General features: G+C 32.7%; 2 protein-coding genes across 2 annotated transcripts in view; both read left to right on the top strand.

Moving 5' to 3' along the window:
* The window catches only part of LOC133179118 (latent-transforming growth factor beta-binding protein 1-like), a 138,188-nt gene that overhangs the window by 26,829 nt on the left and 86,089 nt on the right, over nucleotides 1-25,270 (top strand). The gene's annotated exons all lie outside the window — the stretch shown is intronic.
* LOC133179116 (uncharacterized) lies at nucleotides 4,068-14,454 on the top strand. The gene is made up of 7 exons (XM_061313860.1): nucleotides 4,068-4,181; nucleotides 5,956-6,089; nucleotides 9,500-9,632; nucleotides 9,847-9,986; nucleotides 10,686-10,760; nucleotides 11,317-11,438; nucleotides 11,846-14,454. The coding sequence occupies exons 1-7, from the start codon at nucleotides 4,076-4,078 to the stop codon at nucleotides 12,039-12,041; spliced, it is 906 nt and encodes a 301-aa protein (XP_061169844.1). The 5' UTR covers nucleotides 4,068-4,075; the 3' UTR covers nucleotides 12,042-14,454.

Genomic DNA, 25,270 nt, shown 5'->3' with positions numbered 1-25,270 from the left:
AATTCCAGGATTTTGACAGTAAATTAAGTTTTGGGGCTGTCCCCTTAGAAACCGTTGCTTTGGGCCTGTTTCTGAAGTGACTGCAGCTATGTTTTACAAATTTCTGGGGGTGGGGGTGGAGGGGCACTGCGCCTTTTCCAACTCCATTCCCTCATTATTTTCGCCTTCCTCCCCCTCTTCTAAACCCCAACACTCGTTGTTCTTCAATGCCCTTTTAAGAACAGACGATACGTTCCTCAGTAATATATAATTTTTTCTAAGATTTTGTCATTGAAGTATTGCTACTTTAATATGTTTACTCACAAAAAATTGAGGTACCTTACCAGGCATTTGTGCAAGATACCAGAGGATGTTTTTCCTATAAAATCCTTTTGGAAAAAGACTTAATTAGCCAATAACACATTTTTTAGTGTTTCAATTTTTTTAAAGACAGTTGGAAACCAGTTTAGAAATCAGAAGGTAGTTAAAATTTTGAATATTTTCCACACAATACGAAGAAATACAGAACAGATATTTGAGGAACATATCGTCTTACCTTAATCCTGTACGATCCATCATTGTTAGTAAGAATATAGTCATTATTTCAATCGGAGGTGGTGCAATCATATTTTTCAAAAATATCATTGCTTGTTTTCATGGAGGTTTATGGTACATACATCAATTAGAATGGTAAAAAAAAAAATACATGTATATCATTTTTGCCCCCCCCCCCCAAGATGTTTGATTTACATGTACTTCTACTGACCCGTTAAAATTGCCCAGGTCATTTTTTTCACTTCAGCGCTTTAATTTTTATTTATTTATTAAAGATGCAAATACTATATATGTGTCATCGTAAAATACAGATTGTTTACGTCATTTTTATCTATTCTCAAAGAATTTGATTGAACCTTTTTATTAGTAACGAGGGGTGGGGGTCCTTTTGGATCCGCCACTGTTTCCTTACACTATGGCGACGATGTTAATTACACCAGCAGGCTTTTAGCATTGTTATAGCCCCCCTTCCTACCTCCCCCACACAAACTCTTTAAAACAACATAGCTGTGTGCATTTCCCATCTCCGGAAGTTTTAAGTCTTATCGTTCTGAGTTTGACTATTATGTCTACTTTTACAGTGTTGTAGTGATTTCGAAATCCATTGGATAAACGATAAACACAGGTCTGTATTAGTTAGTAACCTTGTGAGAAATTAATTCATTTACTTCTATTGTACAAGCGTGAATTGAAAGTCTATAATCAAGTCATAATGTTGTCTGCTTCGCCTTGGAAAAAGTTATGTTAACAGGAATAAAGGCAATTATAGATTTATCATGTAACGTTAACCATTGTGACCAGCGCCCATTTCACGTAAATAACTCATAATAATATCGCTCAAAAAAAGATTACTCAGCTAAAATTACTATATTTCGTCACGTAAATATATAGTTGTCAAGTCCACCTATGAATTAAGAAATAAATAGACCTTATCTAAACATGTAACATTGAGTCTGGGGCAACATAAAAAGTACACGCAGGAAGGAAAACCCAACCTTTAGGCCTATCAGTTTATAGTTTGTAATCCCTGAAGGGCAAGTTCCTGTTTATTACTGAATGTTTCATTTATTTTAACATTATTTATGTACATATATGATGTGCTTTAACTTTAATGAAAAAAATCCCTTTGCCAATTCATTTCTTTATTTTTGGATATAGAAATAAAATGCATATTGTTAACAACAATGTTATACAGTAGTAGATTGGTAACTTATTCTGGTTTTTAGCTCACCTGAGCTGAAAGCTCAAGTGAGCTTTTCTGATCACATTTTGTCTGTAGTCCATCGATCTGTCCATCTGTCTGTTCGTCTGTCTGTAAACTTTTCACATTTTTGACTTCTTCTCCAGAACCACTGGGCCAATTTCAACCAAACTTGCCACAAAGCATCCTTGGGTGAAGGGGGTTCAAATTTATTCAAATGAAGGGCCATGCCCTCATCTAAGTGGAGATAATTAAGAATTGGTGAAAATTTGGTGTCATCTTTTAAAAATCTCTTCTTCTCAAGAACCATTGGGCCAGAAAAGTTGAAACTTATGTGAAACCTTCATTACATAGTGTAGATTCAAGCTTGTTCAAATCATGACCCCCGGGGTTAGGGTGGGGCCACAATGGAGGATCAAAGTTTTACATAGGAATATATAGGAAAAATCTTTAAAAATCTTTTCAAGAACAGGAAAGCCATGATGAGTCATATTGATAAGAAAGCATCCCCAGGTATTGTAGATTCAAGTTTGTTCAAGGTATCCTCCAGTAGTAGGGTGGGGCCATAATGGGGGATCAAAATTTTACAAAAGAACATATATAGGAAATATCTTTAAAAATCTTCTTCTCAAGAACAACAAAGCCATGATGAGTCATATTGATATGGAAGCATCCTCAGGTAGTGTAGATTCAAGTTTGTTCAAATCATGACAGGCGATCAAAGCTTTACATATTAACTCAGGTGAGCGCTGTGGCCCATGGGCCTCTTCTTTTCTTTTTTTTTCACTCTAAAAAATAAAATTGCTTGCTTTAGTTATCATATATTGTTTTAAGTTTTGCAGACAAAATTTGAATAAAACAAATAAAAAAAAATTTGTTAAATACAAATGTCCCTGAGTTTTGATGTGAACAACAGTACCTGGTGATACTGCACTATCTATTGTAAAACACACTGATCTTATTGTGAAGTGTCAGGGATTATATCCGATAAGTTCATAACGTTTGAAAACTACAGGGAAATCAATGAAAATAACTTCACTGTAAGTGTAAATTCAATGTGACAGATTCAATCACCAGTGGCCAGATGTTCAGTTAGTACATTTATATAGAGCACCTGACTAGTAATTCACAGACCTGGATTCCATTCCTGATATGTTCCGTTGCATTTTTCTCCTCCGGGTTACATTTGGTGCTGTAATAGGCTCTGGAAGACCTACTTGGGTTGGTGTCTTTGGGGGCAATGACCTTTAACATGTTTAAGGTGGGAGGAATGTGGCAGGCAGGCAGATTAGATTGCCAGTGTCCAGATGGCTCAGTTCATAGAGAATCTGACTAGAGATTCATGTTGCCCAGGTTCAAATCCTGGTCTGGTCTGTCACATTTTTCTCTTTGCTTGTTACATCATTATTGGCATGTTTGCTGCGTGTTTTACTGTGTGTGATTTTATGAGATGATAGTGGACAGAGAGATGTTGTTTTTAATTGAAATTCTAACGACTTATGTTAAACATGCTTGATCTTCAATTTTTGGGGCATAATTTAAAAATGTTTCACTGAGAAACAGCAGTAAACATGGTAAAATCTAAGTTTGAGTAACGTGTGGTGGTTATCAACAAAGGCTGGATCCAACAGATTTTTAATATTTATGATTTTTACGTGTGAATTTTAAATTCTTAATGAAGATAGTTTAATGGCAATCGATTGATTTAATAAATTAATATTTACTGTAAACATGTTACATTTGGCTGTGTATTCTATTTAGTGCCTTTTCGGAAAGAGGCTTTTGCTAAATCAAGTACATCGCTAAATGTCTTCTAAAAATTTATATATAGGACTATTCATCATGTTCATGTAAAGTATATTTGGAATGCGCTAAATCAAACCTACGCTATCTTGTTGTAAAATAAATTTCCGCCAAATATCGTACAAGCCAAATAATGAAATATAGTACATTTACCATATTACACTGCATACCTTTTTATTGTACCCAGTCCTGTTCTTATTCTATCATTTGAATATTTCATCCTTGATACTGTATAAGCAGAAATTTTAGCGAGGATTTAATTTTGGCATTATTAGTGAGAGTTTTGATGTGGCTAAAATTAAATATCGCAACCAATTCATTCTGTATCGATGGTTTTAGCTATTTTTCTGGACATTATGAAATTGCTTAAATTATTTCTCGCTAAAAATACTTTTAAATTTTTATGGATAAATCACTAATTTGCATCTAGCTAAAAATTCCACTTATACGGTAATATGTTATGCTTAATATTGCTTTTGCATTTTATGTAATTAAAAGGAAAAAAAATTAAATGATTTTATTTTTGTAGGGTGAGCCATGGCTGATAAAAAATGTGTAGCAGTATTGGTTGTGATCGGGGCATTAGTAATCATGACCATAGCTCTGATAGCCACATCCCTAAAGAAACTAGCCTCTGATGAAAGTAAGTCAAATGTTATTACTGGGTAGTCATGAGAATATCCCTGATAGCTACATCTCTAAAGAAACTATAACCTCTGATGAAAGTAAGTCAGATGTTATTACAGGGTAATCACGAGAATATCCCTGATAGCCACATCCCTAAAGAAACTAGCCTCTGATGAAAGTAAGTCAGATGTTATTACAGGGTAATCACGAGAATATCCCTGATAGCCACATCCCTAAAGAAACTAGCCTCTGATGAAAGTAAGTCAAATGTTATTACAGGGTAATCACGAGAATATCCCTGATAGCTACATCTCTAAAGAAACTGTATTCTCTGATGAAAGTAAGTCAGATGTTATTACTGGGTAATCATGAGAATATCCCTAATAGCTACATCTCTAAAGAAACTAGCCTCTGATGAAAGTAAGTCAGCTGATTAATTATGAGAATAGCCCTAATAGCTACATCTGTGGCCTTGTAAGAATGTCATGAAAGGAAGTCATTATATTACTGGGCCTTGAAAGAGTTTCAGCCTGCCAGCCTGAGAAGGAACTGCATGAAGACTGGAAGTAAAAATTACTTAAATATAAATACAAAATTAAATAAAAATATTATCATATTGTATAAGTGGCAGGAATTGTTCATCACCTGTACCACTAAAAGATTGTCAGGTGCAGCATCAGAAATATGTTGGGGATTATGCCCCCCTTATCTTTATTTTTTTTTAGTATAAGTAATCATACAGACTCTAAATTTTCCAGGCCAAAGTTTTATACTAAATTTAGGTTCCTTAAGTTGTTATTTAATACAATTTTTTTCTCCATCTCAATTTTTTTTTTAATTGTCAGAATTGCCAAGTGTCTTTTGAGAATTAAAAAAAATTGAGTTGTAGAAAAACGATATCCGGTAACTAACAAGCACAAGTTATGGAACCCTTTTCTTCCTTTGCTCAAATTAACATCTTCATGTGTATTATTATTACTGTGTGGATCATACAACCAATTAAAACATTGCTGTGACGTCATGCCTTTGTTCTTGCAGTCTAAAAATATACCTGTAGTCGTCCGATAATAATGATTAGCAGTCCAATAATATATTATCGGACGGCAGTGATAACAAAATCGGACAGTAGTTAAAAAACAACAACAAGAGTGAAATCAAGGTTTAATTTGTCCAGAAACCAAAAAAAAGTTAGGGAGAAAAAGTTCAGGGTAAGCGAACGCGAGGAAATTAAGTTGTTAAAAATAGCAAATCCAAGAAGAAACTGGAGTCTTAAACTTCCTCAAAAGTAACACTTTCCATTCAGTTTTTTTTTTTGCAAAGCGTTTTCGATACATCACTGGGAATAAGCCAATTTAAATCCATTTCTGATAAAGAACCAGTCTGCGAATCTCTTCATTTAACGAGGTTTGTTCGCCAATGATAACTCCTATTGTGTAATTATCGGACTTCTCCAGGTAACTTTTGGACATTTAAATAGCAATGTTTTAAGTAAGATATATGCCTCATACAATTATATATGTAAAATTATCAGACTGTTTTCGGCCCTAACGGGCCTCAAACAGTCTGATAATTTTACATATAGAACAGTATTCGGCATATATCCATTACTTAAACACTCACTAAGGTTTCTACTGTATGTCAGAGAAAAACAAATAATCACTGAATGGGAGTGATGAAATATACAGCAGCAATCATGGCAATAGGAGAAAGAAACATTCAAATATATTTAGAAATTTTTTTCAGTTTAACATTATGCAAGAATTTATAAATTAAATGAATCTCATTTGCAGTTGGTATAAAATATGACACTATCAACAAGGATCTGGGGTCGTCCACAGAAAGAGAGGGGTTACATAATGGTCCTCCTGGGTTTGAATTTATTATCTTCCCAAGTGTCTACAAATCTCTCGAGTTTTCTATGAAGGTAAGTCTGAAATTGTCTTTAGTTCACATGGTTGAAGTTTATTATTTGTACATTATTTAGTTTTTCTGTTTTGAACTTTTGATCTATTTATAAACTATCTATTTAGACTTTTATTCAGAGCCATTGTACCAATATCATATCAAAGAACTTATAGGTTCAATAACTATCATGTATGGCATCATGTTTAATTAAGAAATAATGTAAAGTGTATCATTTTTAAACATCTATGGGGATATAAATACAGGTTGGTCACGAGATCAAATTCCATAAAGCCCGAAGGGCTTTATGGAAATATTGATCTCTTTATGGTAAATTTGATCTCGTACCAACCCATATTTATATCCTAATGATACATTATTACATTATTACTTATATTTACATTTATGACTTAGGCCACACCAATAAAATTTTTTGTTCGTCGGACCCACACGCTTGTATTTAAACAAAAGTATACAAATACAGTGGTTCCCGTTTTATCGAATAGTCCAGTTGTCAGCCTAGTTTTATCCGAATAGCCGAAAATTAGAATAGCCGATTGCTCCATACCGAGTCCAAAGATAGATGTATAGAGCTACATGTATTGATAATACATCGTAGCAATTTTCAAGCTTGCACTTTCGTTTTCTTTTGACATGTTTACTTAATGACTTTACTAAAAATAATTTATTTCACTTACTTATGAATTTAATATGAAATTTTTTTTTCAAATAAATTGACGTATAGAATATATTCTTTGATAGTTATTGCCATCTTTCTTCAGCACATGTTTACATTCCTTCTTCGATGGTCGCCATTTTGGAAACGGAAGTAGACTAAATGCTTGACTAATAACCGTAAACTATTTTTCCCTGGATAGATTGTAAATTAAAAATAAACAAAAATATTAAATATATGTAATTGTTTCATTTTTATTTGTTTCTTTAATACGGTTACGTATTTTATACTGTGTGTGAGTTTACCAGTCTCGTTCTTGTCTGCTGAAGAGAGATTTTGAGAGCCATGTGGAGAAAGATGGTATGAATTTTGAGACGTATTTTTATAGAACGGGCCATTTGTGATTTTTACCATAAATTTTGCACTGAAAAGTGAATAAATATTAAGCCAATTGAAGTTAAACGATTGAATAGGCTTATTTCATTATCCAAGCAAATTGTCATACACAAGCTAATCAGTTCAATAATTAAAATTTCACGCCGAAAAAATTGCAAATAATTGTCATAATTAACAAGTGCATCATTGAACCCAAGCTGATCACCACAACTGTAATCAAAACATATCTATTTACTATGCCCATTATTGACACAGGTAAGGTGCCTGTGTGCGTCCAGCCGTTACTAATCCCCTCATTGTCGTACTCAAGCCAGTCAAGGTAATTGGTGTCAAACTGTGTAAACAAAGGCTTCACATACGAAGTTGGAGGTGTGAACAAGGTGCTGATTATCAAAAAACACTATGATAGTCCAAATTTTTGTATCGGATAAAACGAAATTCCAATATTTTCTCATCAGAATATCAGGTGAAATTATTAATAAATATATAAGAAATGGTTTTGTGCTCTGATATTATATTGAAATAGCCGAAATATTCGTTAAACCGCTATCCGATAAAATGGAAGCCACTGTAATATTAATTTCAATTTCCCGCACCATGGAAATTCTGTGCTATTTTCTATTCCATTTCTGCTCTATTTTTCGTATTTTTAAATCTGCTTACTCTGCAAATCAGAAAAAATATAATTGTCTGCTCAAATTTTTTTACGCTTCGCCTAAAAATTTTGCCTACAAAAAGTAATGATATTATTATTTAACAGCTCACCTGCTCGTACTTTTTTCATCAAATGTACGAGGAACAAGAAATTAAATTGGTGTGGCCCTATTCTTATTTTATATTTTTCTGATTATAATCTTTAATGCGTGAAATGTTTTATTTTTTGAACTCTATGGCACATATTTGATCCATTGTTTGTGCGTCAACCCTTTATGAGAAATTACGTCAAACGTTTATGACACGCGGAATCCATGTTTATATGGATGTAGATATGCATTGCTTTTAATAGTGATATATAAAAGAAAACATTTGCAAATGTAAATAAATTAATCTAAATTTTGATTCAGGAGATGTGCTTCACTATAAATATTAGTACTTTTCCAAAATCATGAAAATTAAATTCTTTTGCTATGAGGCACCATTATATGGTTGTGATGCTTGGAACATAATTTTACTGTTTCAAATGATTGTGAAAGAAAGTGATTTCTTTACAAAGGATGACTGCACTTAAGGACATGCGAAATTTGCGACAAAATAAACTTTCAAAACAAGCATTTTTCTTTTCATTGCAAGAATGGTCAACATCCAATCTACAACTTTATGTAATAACGTTTAATAAAAGTGTGTATTTACGAAGTTCTAATTTGTTTTCAAAGGCAGGGGTCATCACAGTTTCTTAAATCTCCGTTCGATAATGAGGACGCCCACTTTTTTACTGACTTCATACATAGTCAGCACATGTTTGTCTATTGTTCTACGTTTAACAGTAGTTGTATATTTGCATAAATAATAATATGTCAAAAGGAGATTAATAGACAAACATGCGCTCATGGTTAAAAAGAGAAAAAAACTGCTTCTTCTTACATCCGCTCTTTGTGTTGTAACCAAGGGTTGTGACGTTGAATATTATAATTCCCCACGTGATTTCTTACCTCAGGTAACTCTGTGAATACAAAATTCTGTCACGTGACTTGTAAGGAAGCATGTTTTGTGCTAACAAGGACATTGTGTTCGAACACGTTAAGTCATCTGGCATTGATATAAAATATGCTTTAATTATATGGACGTGCTCATATTGTTAATTTCATTTTGAAACCTTTGTCAGAAGTGTATTTGTGCCATATAGAATGGAGAGGGAGATGGGAAAGAGTGATCACATTCTTTTTTCCAAACATGTTATTGTTATTTATCAAGTCTAATTTTAGACACATTCTTAAAATGTTAGCTCCACCTCTCATGCATATCTAATGTTCATTCAAGGGCAGGTAAGTGTAAATTCTCTATATTTGGAAAGCAGTAAGGATAAAAAACATTGAATCAATTTATTGTATCACAGTCTAAAATCATTTTAAGATTTAAACTTGGTTCCAAATTGACAGGATTCTTTCATAAATATACAAAAGTGAAATAAGGTTTTGATATAAAAGTAACAGAACCGAAAAAGACCCAAAAACCGGCGTTGAGTGCAGTCATCCTTTGATGTGGCTATTGGGAGGGACAATTTTTTCATGTTCATATTTAACTTGTGCAATTATACTGCTAATACATGTCGACATACTGATTTAGGTTAGGATAAAGTGTTTCACAACTATTTTAAAAATAAAAGTATTAAGAATGATAAACTTCCTTTGGAATATTTTTAGTGCTTGAATAAGGATGGTGTTCAGATCAAGCTTGATGTCACATACCAGTACAAAGTACGCTCAGCTAATTTACGAACGGTCATTCTGAACTTCAGGAACTTCACAGGATACAAGACAGTCTTGACTTACGCTGGTTTGTATTAGATTAGAGAAAAAGGAAAAAGTCATAGCTGTATGATTACTGTGTTTATGGTTTTATTGTATTTAAACCTTCATTAAAATGAAGTTACTTGCTCTTATATCACTGTATTTACCACGATGTCTGCCACTGGAGAATTCTGTAATGTGTCTATGACTTATAGAAAAGGTGATATTTTACCATCATTTATAATGTTCTCACTTCACAGGTGAGGCAGCGCTTCATGAATCCTGCAGCTACTTTAACACGTCCCAGTTCCAGAGTCAGAGAGCAGAATTTCAGGAGTTTGTCCGAACCAAGATCATAGAGAGATATGATATCTTATATGCAGACATCACAGACTTACAGGTAATTCATGAGGATGTTTGCAGCAGGGTTTTAAACTAACTTGTAATCCTTGATAGCCATATGGGCTACTGAACCTTGCAATTCTGGGGCCCACATCAAAATTTATTCGCCCACAGATTATCACACCTTCTATTGAATATAAAAACAACAACCCCACTTTTCGTTTTTCGTGTTTCTTTTCTATCCATTGTAACATTATGCACGACTTATCTAAATTTGAAGTGGAACTCTTCTGTTTATGATGATCATTCAATATCATATATAGAGCACACATGGCACGTTTTCATTCACAAATAACAACAGTACTTTTTGGTTTCTTGGGCTCATTGACCCGTCGATGCCACATTGTGCCCGACACAATAACTTAGACGCTTTATGTATAAGTACTTCTTATGGGTAATTATAAAGCACTTTACCGATTACGAAATTTTTCAAGAGAAAAATACAAAACATTCAGACAAAATTGAAAAACAAATATTTATTATCGTAAATTTTCTAATCACCATGTTGGCAACTTGAGCGTAATTTTAAGTCGCCCACATGGAACATTAGTCGCAAATTGCGAGTGGGCGACTGTTAATTTCAAACCCTGATTGCAAATATCAGTAATTAACAGTCATATATGTGTATTTATGAAATGAGGTCTACAGTTGATATATATTTTCATCATTATTTTTTTTGTCTTTATTCTTTCACAAGGTGAGCAACATTGAGAGACCCGGGGAGTATGAGAGTGCCATCAGAAGCAAGGAACGAGCCAGAGAGGACATTCAGGTGCTGCATCTGTTGTCAACAATTACTGACTGTGAAATCACTAATTTTCATAGGGCTTTAGTTTTCATTGTTTTCGTGGTATGAAGGGACCCACGAATTCTTGTTCTCAATGAAATGTTAAATTTCAAATAAAAAACAACTCAACTCTTCAACTACAAAATCAATCACCCCCAAATATTTTTTGGGCAAACCATGAAAATTTTACCCCATGAAAATAAATGATTTTACATTATCTGATTATCTCATCTTATTCCTTATGCTAACAGTAATACTCTGTGTCCAATAAATAATAACCTACTTCTGGAAGAGATCATTTTATAAGTTAATCTTTGTCTTAATGGAATCCTATTTAATTTTGTGATTGATTTAATCTTTTCTATCTAAAAATCTCATGTATTTCTTAAATATGAACATTCATGAAAGCTGATTAATTTGGATTCAGTGCTTTCTGTATTAAATTATTTTAAAAGTAGTAACTTTTAATGTAAAATACATTATGTATATTTTCTTAACTATAAAGAAGCAATGATTTTCAGCCTGTATTTTCCATTAACAGGTAGCACTTAACGAGAGGCCAAGGTTACTGACAGAGGCAGAGACGGAAAAACGTGAAGCGGAAACTCAGGCCGAAATCATCAAAGACAAGGCAGAATCAGATGCCAGGATCCTGAGCAATAGGTCTGAGCTTTATTTGAATGAAATGCTTCTTGGTTAATTCTTTTTTACTTTAAAACAATGTGTACTTTTATTTGGAGATATTAAAGAATTGAAGTCAAATAAGTCACCATATTCCCAAATTTATGCTATTAAAAGTCTGGATTTTCAACAAGCTTTGACCAGGTACCCAAGATTTTATTAGCAAAAATTTGTAAAACAGAGTGACAGCTCTAAATGAGAATGGAAATTACTTAAAAGAGTTATCTATCTTTTGAAGTATCACGGAAACAAAGCTGAAGATTTTATTATGGATTTGTTCAAAAGAAAACACTGCTAGATAGAAATTCTGATTTTTTTTTTGAGGGGGGGTGGTTGGTTACATTAGTAAATTTTATGATAAAATCTTAATCATATCTAACTTTTTTCAGGGCCAAAACTGAAGCAGAAGCCATTTTGACTCAGTACCAGAAAGAGGCTGAGGCATACAAGCAGATCATTGAGGCTTCTGGCCTTGGGTTCACAGTGGAGGGATTTATCTCATACCTGGGGGTCAGAGTAATCGCTGATGCCAAGAATCCGGTGTACATCGGACTTCAGAGTCCAGCCAAATCATCTTATACTTAACTACTTGATTAGGTCATCCATACATTTGTGGAACAAGATTTGCTCAATCCTGTTTTTGGGTATGAATTTCGACATTGGATTAATGAGAAGTTAGGTTAACCCTGATTTGTTTAGTAAACAACTTTCCTCATTCATTAACATTAGCTTACATGCCACAATCTTTATTGGTTCACATTTCTTAAGAATTTTTCTATTAAATACTGAAAGTACTTTTATACTTGTAATATTTAATATATGCTTCTAAATAGTGTACATAAAAGAAATATGCACATTATACAGCAACGAATTAGGAAGTCATTATTGTTTTAACCCTAGGGGATGATATATAGGGAAAATACAGTATTTTTAAAATGCCAAAGGTATAAAATTTAGTATGAATTTTCCCCCTATTCCCAACCATAGACTTTTTTTAAACCCAAGAGAATGGAACAATGAATTTAATAGAAAATGCCATAGTTATGTACAAAATGGACACATCTTACAGTGATTTTAATGTGTGCCAAGAAATATGATGTACCATTGAATACGAAATATTAGATTGTTTATATTTGCTAGTCAGGTCAATTGTGTATAGAGTAATTAAGGTTATTCAATGGTGGCTTTAATTTTGAAAATATTTGTAACACTGATATGGACGGGTAGTCCTTGTATATGTATGAAATTACTTCTGTTGTGTTTATTATATGCTTTTAAAATATTTTTTTTTGCTGTGTTGTCTTTCATTCATGTGAATTTCAGCGGTGAAATCTTTAAACCATATTATAAACTAGTACTTGCAAGCTTAATGTTTTGATTGAAATGATTGTTTGTTTTTTTTTAACTTTTTGAAAAATGCTTTGTTGTTCTTGATTTGATTTTTTTTTTTCATATTAATTGTTGAAACTTTATGTTAAATACAGTCATGTTCTCCAAGCCAGTTTCCTTTCAGCTCAACTTTTCCAGTTTTGTTATTTGTACGCTCATGTACACATCAATTTTCTTTCAAATCTTTCTCATTAGATGTCTTTCCTCTCAAGATACAAAAATGGCATTATTGTTTACGGCAACTATTTTGCACACCAAGGAAAGTACATCTATGTTTAAAGCATAAAGGTTAACAAATTTAAGAATAGACTAACATGCGAGCGATTAACATTAATATACACTGTGGCTCGCTTACTTTAGTATGCATTGCTTACTTAGACAATCTTTTTTAAGCTTTTCTGAAAATTGAATGTATTTCAATTTTTTTCAGCTCATCTGATGCAAATGCTCAGGTGAAATTATTTAATCATTGTTTGTTCTTTGTCTATCTATTTCACTGTCTGTCTAATTTTCTGTTAGGTCAAGTTCAAGTAATTAAAAGGAGCCTATAGGTTTTGGAAATGAATTCCTATAATTATACCATGTATTTATTTACCCTATCTTTTTGAAATAGGATGGTTCAAATGTAGTGAAAATGCCTCATTTTGTAATAATTTAATGATAGCTGTAAAGTTCAGGAAAAAGTAAGTTTGGCCAATTTCAACAAAACTTGGTATAAAGTTTCAAATTCATTTAATGGACTGGTGATGTCACTTTCCAAAGGGGTACATTCTATATCCTTCAAATCATTGCCCCTGGAGCTTTATTGAGTCCACAAAACAGTGCTGAGTTTCACATGGGATCATATAGGTAAAAATCTTTAAAAATCTCTAGAATACTGGACTTCAATAAATCAAATTGATATGGAAGTACCTTATAAATTGTGTATTCAAATGATTGAAATCATGGTCAGTATGGCAAGGGTGGAAACATCTTTAGAAATCTTCTTTTCCAGAACAACAGGACCAAAGTTGATCATACTTGTTTTAAAGTAAAGTGCTTCAGTTTTATATGTAAATATATGAACTTCTGCGGGAACAACAAAAAAACTTCATATATAATTTATAAACCCAAGCACCATAATAATACCAGTTCTATAAACAGACATTTAATGTTGAAATAATGGACTTTTAGTTGAAGGTTTCAATAGCTTCATTCAGTGTAGGTGTATTGCAACTCAGATGAGCATTGTGGCCCATGGACCTTTTGTTTCTTGAAAACTGCATCAAATACTCTTCTTGCTTTTGTGCAATGAGATACTAATGGTTATACTCCAAATGTATCAGTTTGTAACTTTGGGTAAGAATGTACATTTTATGTTGCTTTATATACTGTAGCTTGACACAATTATTTCCCTGTGTATTTTAATTCGCCTTTTCACACATGGCCTTACAACTTACAAATTTTCACTTTTATAATATTACATGTATTGATAACTCTTTATTTATTTCGTACCATTTATATCTGTACATTTTTTACCTTCGTTGTATTATTTATTGTTGACTTGTTAATTGTATTTGGCATACCTAAAACTAATGTTCCTGTCCGATAATAAATGTTTGTAACCATTGTTACTGTGTACTGTGTCATTAGCGACCATTTAACATATCTTGTGCATTCCTGAACTTGTGTCTTCAGACATCTTTTTCCTGCAATCTCCTCTTCTCCAGAACCGGTGGATTAATTTCAGCCAAACTTGCCGCAAAGCCTCCTTCGATGAAGTGGATTCAGATTCAAATAAAGAGCTAATATAGGAAATAAAAAAAAATATTTTACTCGAGAACCCCAATACCAGACCCCCCCCCCCCAATTACATTACAGAGGAAAACTTCTTCGTGTATTAATTTATTAAAGATTCAAGTTTGATCAATTCATGATGGGGCCTCAACATGTCAAAGTTAAACATAAAAAAAAGTATATAGGGAAAATAATTCAAATGTCAACTCAAGAACAGCAAGGCCATTTACATTAGTCATACATGACTGTATAACATACAAGTACATGTATATTAAATTGAAGTTTGTTCAAGTCATGGCCCCCAGGGATAGGAACATAGTAGGGGATGAAAGTTACACAATGGGGTATATAGGGAAACTCGTTAAAAAATCTCAAGAACAGGGGAGTCATCTTCAGTCATAATAGTATCATATGCAGGCATTCTAAGGTGGCGTAGATTCAGATTGCTTCAAAGCGGGTGGGTCACAGTAGCCCAGGAGATGAAAGTCTTTGAAAATTGTTTACGAATATTAAAGCCATGGTTAGTGTTGTTAATATGAAAACATTATGGCCCCTAAGGGTAGGGAGGGGGCACAGTAGGGTATGAAAGTTTTATAATAGAATATATATGAAAAATCTCAAGAACAGGAGGGTTATCATCAGTCATATTAATATGTCGACATCCTCGGGTAGTGCAGATTAAAGTTTGTTCAAAAAATGGCCCCCAGGGTCTAAAATAGTTTTACATGAGACTATATATAGGAAATTAAAAAAATCTTTTCCAGAGTTGCAGGACCAAACAAAATTATATTAATATGCAAAATTTCCAAAGTGTTAGGATTCAGGATCATAGACTCTGGGGTTAAGATGGTGCAAATTTTTTATATCAAATTTAACATACCGGTCTTGTAGAATAGGCTTTCCCCTCTACCCCCCCTCCCCCCGAAAGCTGGCTATAGAGTAGGATTTTCCCCCTGAAAAATAGGCCCTAGAGAAGGATTTCCCCCACGCAAAAATGACTCTAGAGTAGAGTAGGATTTTTCCCCGGAAAATAGGCTCTAGAGTTGGATTTCCCCCACAGAAAATGACTCTAGAGAAGGACTTCCCCTACAAAAATCCCACATCAGATTCAATTTTCTGAAAGGAAATCTTACTTTGTAAAATAGTTATATAGTGCGATTTCCCCCAAAGCCAACCCCTCATAAATATCTTGGCTGTACTTATGTAGTCGCGGGGGGGGGGGGGGGGCAGGGGACAACATAATGTTGCAAATGTCCCTTCTTCCAAATGGCAACCAGTTCCACTGAAATATACGAAGCGAAGCATTAAAATCTTATTCGTTTGATCACTTAAAATGGTTTCTGAAAAAATATTGATACAATGAAATCGGTTGGACAAATTTTATAACTGTAACCATGGAAACAAAAAGGAATTTTTTCCAATTGTATTTCAAACTAAATGTACATAATATTGATGTGTAAGTTTCTCTCCAAGATTCCGGTGTTTAAATATCCAAAATAGCTGCCGTTGCCATGGAACTAAAAATAGGTCATTTATTTTTATAAAAGAAATGAAATTTTGCAAAACCTTGAGAGTATTTGCTGTCTGCTTTAAAATCCAATATAACACCGCTTGTGTCAAGGGGACATATTTTCCTTTGAAGAACTACTCGATTCAAAATGGCACGTGGAACCTATCAATAACATAAATTTTAAAATTTTCTCACATACTCTTTGTAAAAAGGATCGATCCATAGATGAAATACTGGATCTTTAGAGGACAAACAAATTATCAAATCACTAAAGGTTGCCTAATATATTTGAAGATTCTTGAACAGGTACCCCTGCCCGGAGAGAGGGTGTTGCATGAGACATCGAGTCTTACGATTTTTTGACGAATTTTACAGTTTCCTACGAGTTGAGACTCGATGATATGAACTGAATATTTTAAGATTTCATACTAAATTGGACAATTATTCAAAATATAATTTAAAAATATGATAAAATAAATTCTGAACTCTTTTGAGCATGTCTTTAAGGCATGTCCCTCCTACCACTGGTTATATCAAGGATTATTTTAGAAGTATATTTTAGATATCTACTCATAAAGCACAACTCAAAATTGGAAAGAAAATTGGTGGTCAGTGTGCATATCACAAAACAACAGTACAATAAACTTGGCTTTTTGCACTTAAATTGTAACTTTTTTTATTAATCAATTTAACATCAATCATATTTCATCAGATGTAAGCAAGGCATCTTTAGATAGATAGATAGATAGATATAATTTTATTTATGTAAAAAGTTAGATAAAATATATTATTGAAAAAAATTGCTAATTAAAAAAATTTATGTGACTTTTTTGAACCAATAAAATACCATATTTTTGTTATTAAAAATCTAAACATTCAATGTATTATTTTCATATGTCATGCTTGTGGTTTTAGTGCTGAGCGGTAAGAAGAAGTATTATTTGATTTAAATATGTTATAAAAATCGAAGTGTTACTGATAATTAGATAATATTAGAGGTTCTTACCAATCTTTTTTTTTTTTTAATTTTTTTTTAAACTGACGAGTGATATACATTAATATGCTTTGTGTCTGCTCCAAGAAATTCGGGAATTCTGCACTTGAATCCTATTCCTATTAAAAAGTCTCCCTCCATGTCTTTTATATAATTTTCCTGTTTGTATACTGACCTCACATGCGCGGATCTAAAGGGGAGGTGGATGGGTTATGGAGGGTGGGACCGACCCCCCACCCCCCTGGGATTTTTAGAGATATTAAATTTGTGTGCAAAGTAACGAAAAAATTACCTTGGAACCCCCCTCACCACCACGGACCCCTCGAAAAATGGCAAGAACAGTAGTATATCTGAAGGAAAAAATGGACTAAAGGACATACGCAACGTACCTTACCTACTGAAATTTTTTCAAGATATTCTTAATTTAAGATTATAGTGAAATCAGATGTTCATAGACAAAAAATTTGCATGCATTAATTACCAGGGGTTTTTGAAAATATATCAATTGAAGAAAATCCTTAAGAAAGTGACTTGTTCTGGTAAGGGAATCATGGAACTGAACCTGCTCTAAGTAACTACAGGTCCTGCCTTAACTTACATTGCACAAATGTTACATTTTGAATTTCATTTTATTTCATATGACTATTTAATTCACATTTTTTCCAACGTTTTTTTTTTTGAAAATAATTTCCGGGTCCGTTATTTGTTTCTTTTACACACCCTGGAGAAAAATTTCTGCATTCTTTCGTGTGAAAAATTCTTTGATCCATTGGTGTGGAACCCCTGGAAATAATTCCTGGATGCGCGCATGCCTCATCCCAATCTTAGTATAGGACTGCCTCTTTCATCTATTGACGTTACCAGGAAAATCGTTAAAATATTACCAGACCGATTCCATTTCAGTTCAGCTACCAAGAAAAACACTATTAATAAAAAAGTTCTTATACTGTATAAATTTTATTCTTCATGTAGTACTATGTAAATATTCTCATAATCTTCGAACTCAGAGCAGTAAATTTAAGAAAATTAATCAAAATTCAAAATTCTAACAATAAAGTCACAGATACTTGCGTTACATTCCGAACAAAATTTTCCTTGAAGAAATGTTAATCGAAATGCAAATCGAATTTTAAAATCAATCTACTGAATGCTTGATTTTTGTGCCATAATCAACTTCCTCCTCAAAACTCTGTAACTATACCAATGCTTGTGATATATTTCATTTATATTAAACTGACGTAAAATTTAACAAAATTTCTCCGAAAACCAAATTAATTTTAACATAAGAAAAATAAATCCATTAGTATTGGGAAAATTTTTTATCATTTCTTTTTCGTTTATATTCTTCCTCGTATATATATTTCCCCCTGGATTAAAGATCATGAATTGTCCCTAATAATCTGCCATTCATCTTCAAGGAAATGGCCGCCAGCAGAATGAGTTGTGTAAGACATGTCCGTAATTCGATTTCATTATCGTGACCTAATGTAAGATATAACGAAGATAAATGACAAAAAAGTTCATTATACCATAATTTCACTTAAATTTAGTTTGTCTTATTCTTCCTTTTTTATTTGTAACTATTGAACCAGATGAAATTTGAAACTTGATTCAATCAGCAATTCTCGAGTCGAATTTCGTATCCCCTGGCTTTAATGCGTCACACACGCAAATGTGACGCAAGACACAGTGTTATTTCCAGCCCAAATCTTATTTTGTTGCACGCTCCATCAAGGATCCACCGTAAGAAATATCAGAATGAATGCAAGAAAAGTATCAGTACGTTTCGTTGACGACTTGCCTTTGTGAATCGGCGCAGAAATGTTGATAGTCTGACACCTGTGTGAAATCAAAAAGAGAAGAGGAAAGAAGAGTCAAATGATCCATTTTGTACATACCACTCAATAATATAAAATTCAAAGTAGCTAAATAAAATGTAAATTAAACCAATACCTCCTCAACTATTTAAATAAATTTGAACATTCCATGTCCACTATAATAGTTATGCCACATATGATGATTAAGTAAAGGTTGTCAAATGAAACAAAGGGTAAGCCGAGATAGAAAAAAAAGTGCAAACCATTTATGTCCAGGTGTTCTGTATATCTTCCGTTATGACATGCTTTTGTCTCATGTCGAACAAAACGTCAAAACATCTTTACTAACATATATACCGTAAGTAATAGAGAAAGATTTTATATCATACCCCGGAATATTTAACTGACAGGTCAAGAGTATTAAATTGGCTAGTCCTCTTCAAAGACACAGTTCTGACAATTTTGTCTCCCTTGGTGCATCTTCATGGGCCCCGTCTTTAAATTCATGCATTGAACGCCTGATTCTCCAAGCTTGTTGTTCGAAAGAACAAAAGAATAGAAAATGTACGGACGACACAAAGAAGGAACCGGGATTCCAGACCAAACCCTTTCCCATGGATATTTCATTTATGGAGTAGCAAAAATATTGAAATTGGCGTCAAATATATATCCTTATTGTTCCTTAGTTCATTTTTTGCTTGTCTGTATTGGGGAGAGCCTCTCCTATTTTTTTTAAAAATGTATTTAACAATAGATTTATTGGACACCCCGCAACAAGACTTATTATATTCTCTGAGGAAAGAGGGGTCTCATTACCCTCTGAATCCCCAATTATGGTCATTTTTCTCAAGGAAAGTCATCATGGATCCACAATAAATTGGGTTCAATTCTTAAAGCTTCTAGATCCGCCAACTAGAATTTTAATTAGAGATGGCAATCGAATGCAAAATTGCCAATCGGTTAACCGAAAGTCGTTCCGAAATAATCGGTTAATTGTATCAAAATAAACATTTTTGACATTTTTTTCAGGTAAGCTCTATTTGTGTACACAAGATGACTAAAAAGACTTTTACTTAGTAATATTTTGTTTATGTTAGATCAGAGCAGGATTTGTATATTTATTTCAATTGGCAAAGAAAAAATTAGATATCCATCAATATGCTGTACATGATATATGATATATCAATATTACCTTAACAAGCCTTTAAGTGTTAAAAATCGAGAAATAATTTCAAAATTTAGGATGTCTGATCACAGTTTATATATTGAAAGGGGTAGATACACGAATACTAGTAGAAATGATAGAAAATGCATATTATGTAATCTGGATGAAATAGAAGATGAATTTCACTTTATTTTACAGTGCCCAACATATGAAAATATAAGGAAGAAATATATTAAGAGATATTATTATCAAAATAGTAGTGTATATAAATTAATACAACTATTTAGCGTTCGAAATGTAAAGGAATTAAGGGGTCTTGAAATTTTTTTAAGAGAAGCAAATCATATACGGGAAAGTAAATTATAACTATTATATTAATTTTTTAAGAGTGATTTACTATGTCACAACAATATATATATGTATACATTTAATCTCAATGTCATTTTAAATTGTGTGAATATATTGTAATATATATTATATATATTCTCTTCTTTAGCCATGTCAATTATGTATATACTATATGTAACTACATGTATGTAATTATGTTTATCTGATGTATCTGTTGATACAAGGAATAAAAGAACTGAACTGAACTGAACTATATTTATTATAATTTTCCCGAACCAGGTGCTAAATAGTTCATGTTGGGTTGTAAAATCCACAGTCATTATAATCAGTTCACAGTACTCCACGGTGATTCATTATCAGAGAAATACTAGGTATTTAAACAATAATTAATACTCCACAAACTGATCAATTAACCCAAAAATTGTAATCCAGAGAGCACTAATTTGATAGATATATGAATTCACAAACATTAATGTTCAGAGTTTTTATAACTGAATTCTAAGAAAATTTTGTTTAAATTTGAACATATAATTTTTTGATTAACCGATTACAGATTTTCCAATCTATTACCATCGTTCCGACCACGTAACCGGTTAACCGATTACAAATAGCCACCCCTAATTATAATTGATTGACTGATATACTGCATGTTTTTCCTATAAATAACATACTAGTATATAAACTTAGAGGGGTAACTAGATTTCAGACTCTTCACAGTGACTTAGTACTAGAACTTAGTATATGAGTTACAATTCAAGAAAAATGTCTTTATTTTTGTATTTCATATATATATATATATATATATATATATATATATATATATATATATATATATATATATATATATATATATATATTTATATATATATATATATATATATATGGGGACGTTCAAACTTCTCTTCCATGGTATAAGATTTAAAACTAACAAACAAATGAAAATTGGATGGTTATAAATGGATTCATTGGTTTCAATTATATTTTATTCATATTTATATTAAATTAATAGATTGTAACGAATGGACTTTTTAAGGAGTATACCTAAGCATTTTAGCATTACAAAAATATATAAGACTATAATGACTTTTTCTAAAGATACGTTACATGAGGAAAACATAAAATTTCTTCGGTATGTTTTCTTGCGAAATCAAAATTAGCTGTTTAAAAAATAAAACTTTGTAGAGTCGTACATATTATTGGTTTAGTGATGCAAAGTGTTAACTAAATAAAATATGGCCAAATCTTTGTTATTATTTTTTGTTGTTATTTTTTGCTTTCCCAAAGAATATTTATGGTGTAATATTTAGCACACTTACCAAAAATATCAGAATGAGAATCTATTTTCAGAAGAAATCATTACATTGTTGTCAAAATATAAAAGAAGTATGCACATCCTATAAAAGTAGGGCTCGTAAAACTTCCTCCTAGACTTTTCTCCTCGGTGGATTTTCACTATTTCACATTCGAAAAAAAATACTGATGCCAAAAACTACAGGAAACCACATCACATAGCTTTATAATAATTATAATCACATTGGTAGTTATTGATCCCTAGGTCAATAACTTGCCGAGATGAAACAAAAACAAAAAAAATAAGTTTTCATAAGAGGAGACACACATTTAAGGAGGCTGGGTGGTCAACAAATTAACCATCAGATATAATTTAATTTTTTAGATATGATATCTTAAGCTGTCAACTATCATTTGGTAAAGAAAAATTTCATACATTTTAGTTTTAAAATTTGATCATTTTTGTATATCTTTATATGGAGCTCTTCTTCTAAAGGAGTTCAATATAGTCTGAAAATGGCCACAACCCCCAGCCCTCTTAAGTTGTAATTTAATGATGTAACATTATCTCAAGTAAAATCGAAAACAACCATGACTGTACAATATTATTTCCACACTCCTCAGCTGTTGTTACTTAACCATGTTCAACTATAATACATATACTTAATATGGAGCACCCATTAAACTAGTATCTTGTTTCCCATCGGGTTGGAAAGTCTGAAAGAAAAATTAAATCATAGTCCCAATGGCTTCAGACAATTCCGACCGCTATAAGTTGTACGTAGGCTTTCCAATGTTTTTCGTCAATGTTTTGGCTCTCTCTCTTCTGGTAAGGAGCACAAAACTGTCTTTCAAAATTAGAATTCTCTCCATAAATCTTTGCATGGCGGATACTTTAACATGCGTGTTCCTGTGTTTTCCAACTTTTTCGTACAAATATTTGCTTGGAAATGATCTGAAAAACTTTTTCGTGCTACTTACCGCCACTGCAGCCTTTTTGACCATCACCTTATTTAATCTGGACCGTTTTCTTGCGTTCAAGACAACAATCTTTTACCACAGGTACGTGTCCAAACAGAAAATAAAAGCATCCTGCTTTGTCACATGGATCATCTCAGTTGTACTTTCATATTCTCAGTACTGCACTTTTGTTATTGGAAATATATGCTCACCGGAACCATCTACTGTTAAGAGGAACACAATTATCGTTGGCTACGTTCGGCTAGTGTTATTTTTGACAAATGTTGTGTTTTTCGGTGCAAGTCTCCATCAGATAAAGTTCAGACTTAAAACAATGTCTGACCATTATATATGCATGAATCAAACCAGGACCTTCTTGAAGATATCAGCTATTACTGGTACGTTTCTGGTTTTGTTTACCCCGGGGATGATTTGGACCATTCTTAAACCAAACATCACTAACCCCAGAGTCATCTCCCTTGGCGACACCGTAACCGGATTTTGTTTTACTGCCTCGTTTGTGATGGATCCAATATGGTATGTTTTGCGTTTCCGAGATTGTCGATACCAACTTCAATTTCTACAATATTTTTTCAACAAAAAGAAGCAAGAAGAAATCATGAAATTGAGGAATGAACATTATGCTACGTATCAGTTTAGTAGTACTTCTAGTTAAGGAACATCTTAGTTCAAGTTAGTTCAATCTACAATCAACTTCTTTCAAGAATGTAAATGTATCTGCATTTTTGAATGTATGTTGGTAAAATAAACAAAAAATGTTGCACAGACATTCAGGAACAGCACTGATCAATGCCAGAGAAAGGACTCTATGCAGGAATGTATTGAATGTCATTTTTTTGCTGTGTCTTATACCAACAGGTTACATCTTCACTTCATCTCTGATAAGATATGGGTTATAATTTCTACAACCATCATTACAGATGGACGAAACACTTCTGCATATGAAGGTACCCTAAAACTGTTTAATCAATGCATTCTTGTATCATATTAAAGATGTAAAAGGAATGTCTGGTAAGATCGTGGACAAGTAGTCTAGAGTGAAAAATAACACTGTTTTCTAAAATTTTCCCTACTCTTCAGTACATATTTTATTAATATATATGGTAAATTTCAGAGAGTTATATGCTCAAATAAACAAAATGTGGGATTTGGTGTCGGCTTATGACGCACGGATGATAAAGTCAAAATGTCAGAAGCAATGTCTCGTAAAATTTATCTTTGCATAAAAAGGTTGGAAAAGCCCCACTTTAATTACGGGAATTTTACAGACGCACACATTCGAGTTTCCCTTTCTAAATATAGAAACAGTAGAGGGACCAATATGACACACACATGGTACCTTATGGAAACTTGTACTAGTATTTTAGTATTTATGGAAGGTACTCTCACTGAATTAAATAGGCAGTCTTTCTTTGATAGCGTCTTTTACCACTGCCAACAGCTGATTCTCTGTTCGTTTTGGAATCTCCAAAACTCCAAAGAACTTATATAAAATCTAATTTCACAAATTGTTTCCAAATTCACTGACATACAAACGTAAATTTTTTCAATATTTGATACAACTATTCCCACCGTGTATATCCCAACATGTGGGATGTATACTGTGTTGTGCACGGGGTGTATGCTTTTGAAGCGATAGAAAACGGATCGGGGTATTTTTTTGTCGAATTTCTCAATTTATGGCTATATTTCGCCGGAAAGCATGTGCTTACGGAAGAAAGCATTATTTTAGGAGTATATGGATACCTTTGAATCCATTGTAAACTTTCTAGTTTCATAAAATACCTCAACACAATTCCGAGGATCAGAGCAAGATTGACGCTACATTGATTTTGTGATCAAATATCAGAACAAAGCTTTGCTTTAACATTGATTTTATATTACTGTTAAACACATGCTACATGCTTGTTCTGCATGATAGTTCTATTTCATGTTTTATATTATTCGCCGGTTTTGTAATAGCGCAACTAAGGGTACATGATATCGATTTACTGGACAATTTTGATACATGTTCGTCGCCCTCTTTAATCATTCTAATTTGCTTTGCAGATGGATCTACTTAAATTCATACCCAATAGAAAAAAAATATCAGTGTTGTCAACGAGTACCCGGTTAACCGTCGAAGGATGAGAGTATCGGTTAGCAAAACTGCTACTCGGTTACTTGGATATACAAAATTTTACATTTTACCTTGTTTAAATCAGCAGGAAAAAATGTAATTTTGTTTTTAAACTTCCTTATTATATTTACCGTTATTTAACGACAAACTCGACTTAGCGTTTTACAAATATGATCAATTTGTTTTGAAGTCTGACGTCACGTGACGTCGCTTGTAAGTTGCGTAACCAAAACGAAATCTGAACAGTGCTAATTTTAATAAAGAAGGTTTTATCTACTATTTATCTGCTACATATCCATCAAATCAAGGTGAGTTTATATTTTTCTTGGAACTTCTTGTTACCGCGAGGAAGTTGTTTGCGGCAAGAATCAATTCTAAAGCATGCACATATGAAATAATCATTCAATACACAAATGTTGAATAGT

This window comes from Saccostrea echinata, unplaced genomic scaffold (assembly GCF_033153115.1).
Source record: "Saccostrea echinata isolate AGI-Se365-2 ecotype Australia unplaced genomic scaffold, CSIRO_AGI_Sech_v1 ptg000004l, whole genome shotgun sequence".
In the NCBI taxonomy this organism is placed as follows: Eukaryota; Metazoa; Mollusca; class Bivalvia; order Ostreida; family Ostreidae; genus Saccostrea; species Saccostrea echinata.
Note: the sequence above shows the minus strand (reverse complement) of the source record. Positions and strands in the feature narration are given on the sequence as shown.

Coding starts and splice junctions, on each gene's coding strand:
- LOC133179116 (XM_061313860.1), top strand. CDS start 4,076: ATGGCTGATAAAAAATGTGTAGCAGTATTGGTTGTGATCGGGGCATTA. Junction 6,090..9,499: donor CTCTCGAGTTTTCTATGAAG/GTAAGTCTGAAA, acceptor GAATATTTTTAG/TGCTTGAATAAGGATGGTGT. Junction 9,633..9,846: donor GACAGTCTTGACTTACGCTG/GTTTGTATTAGA, acceptor CTCACTTCACAG/GTGAGGCAGCGCTTCATGAA.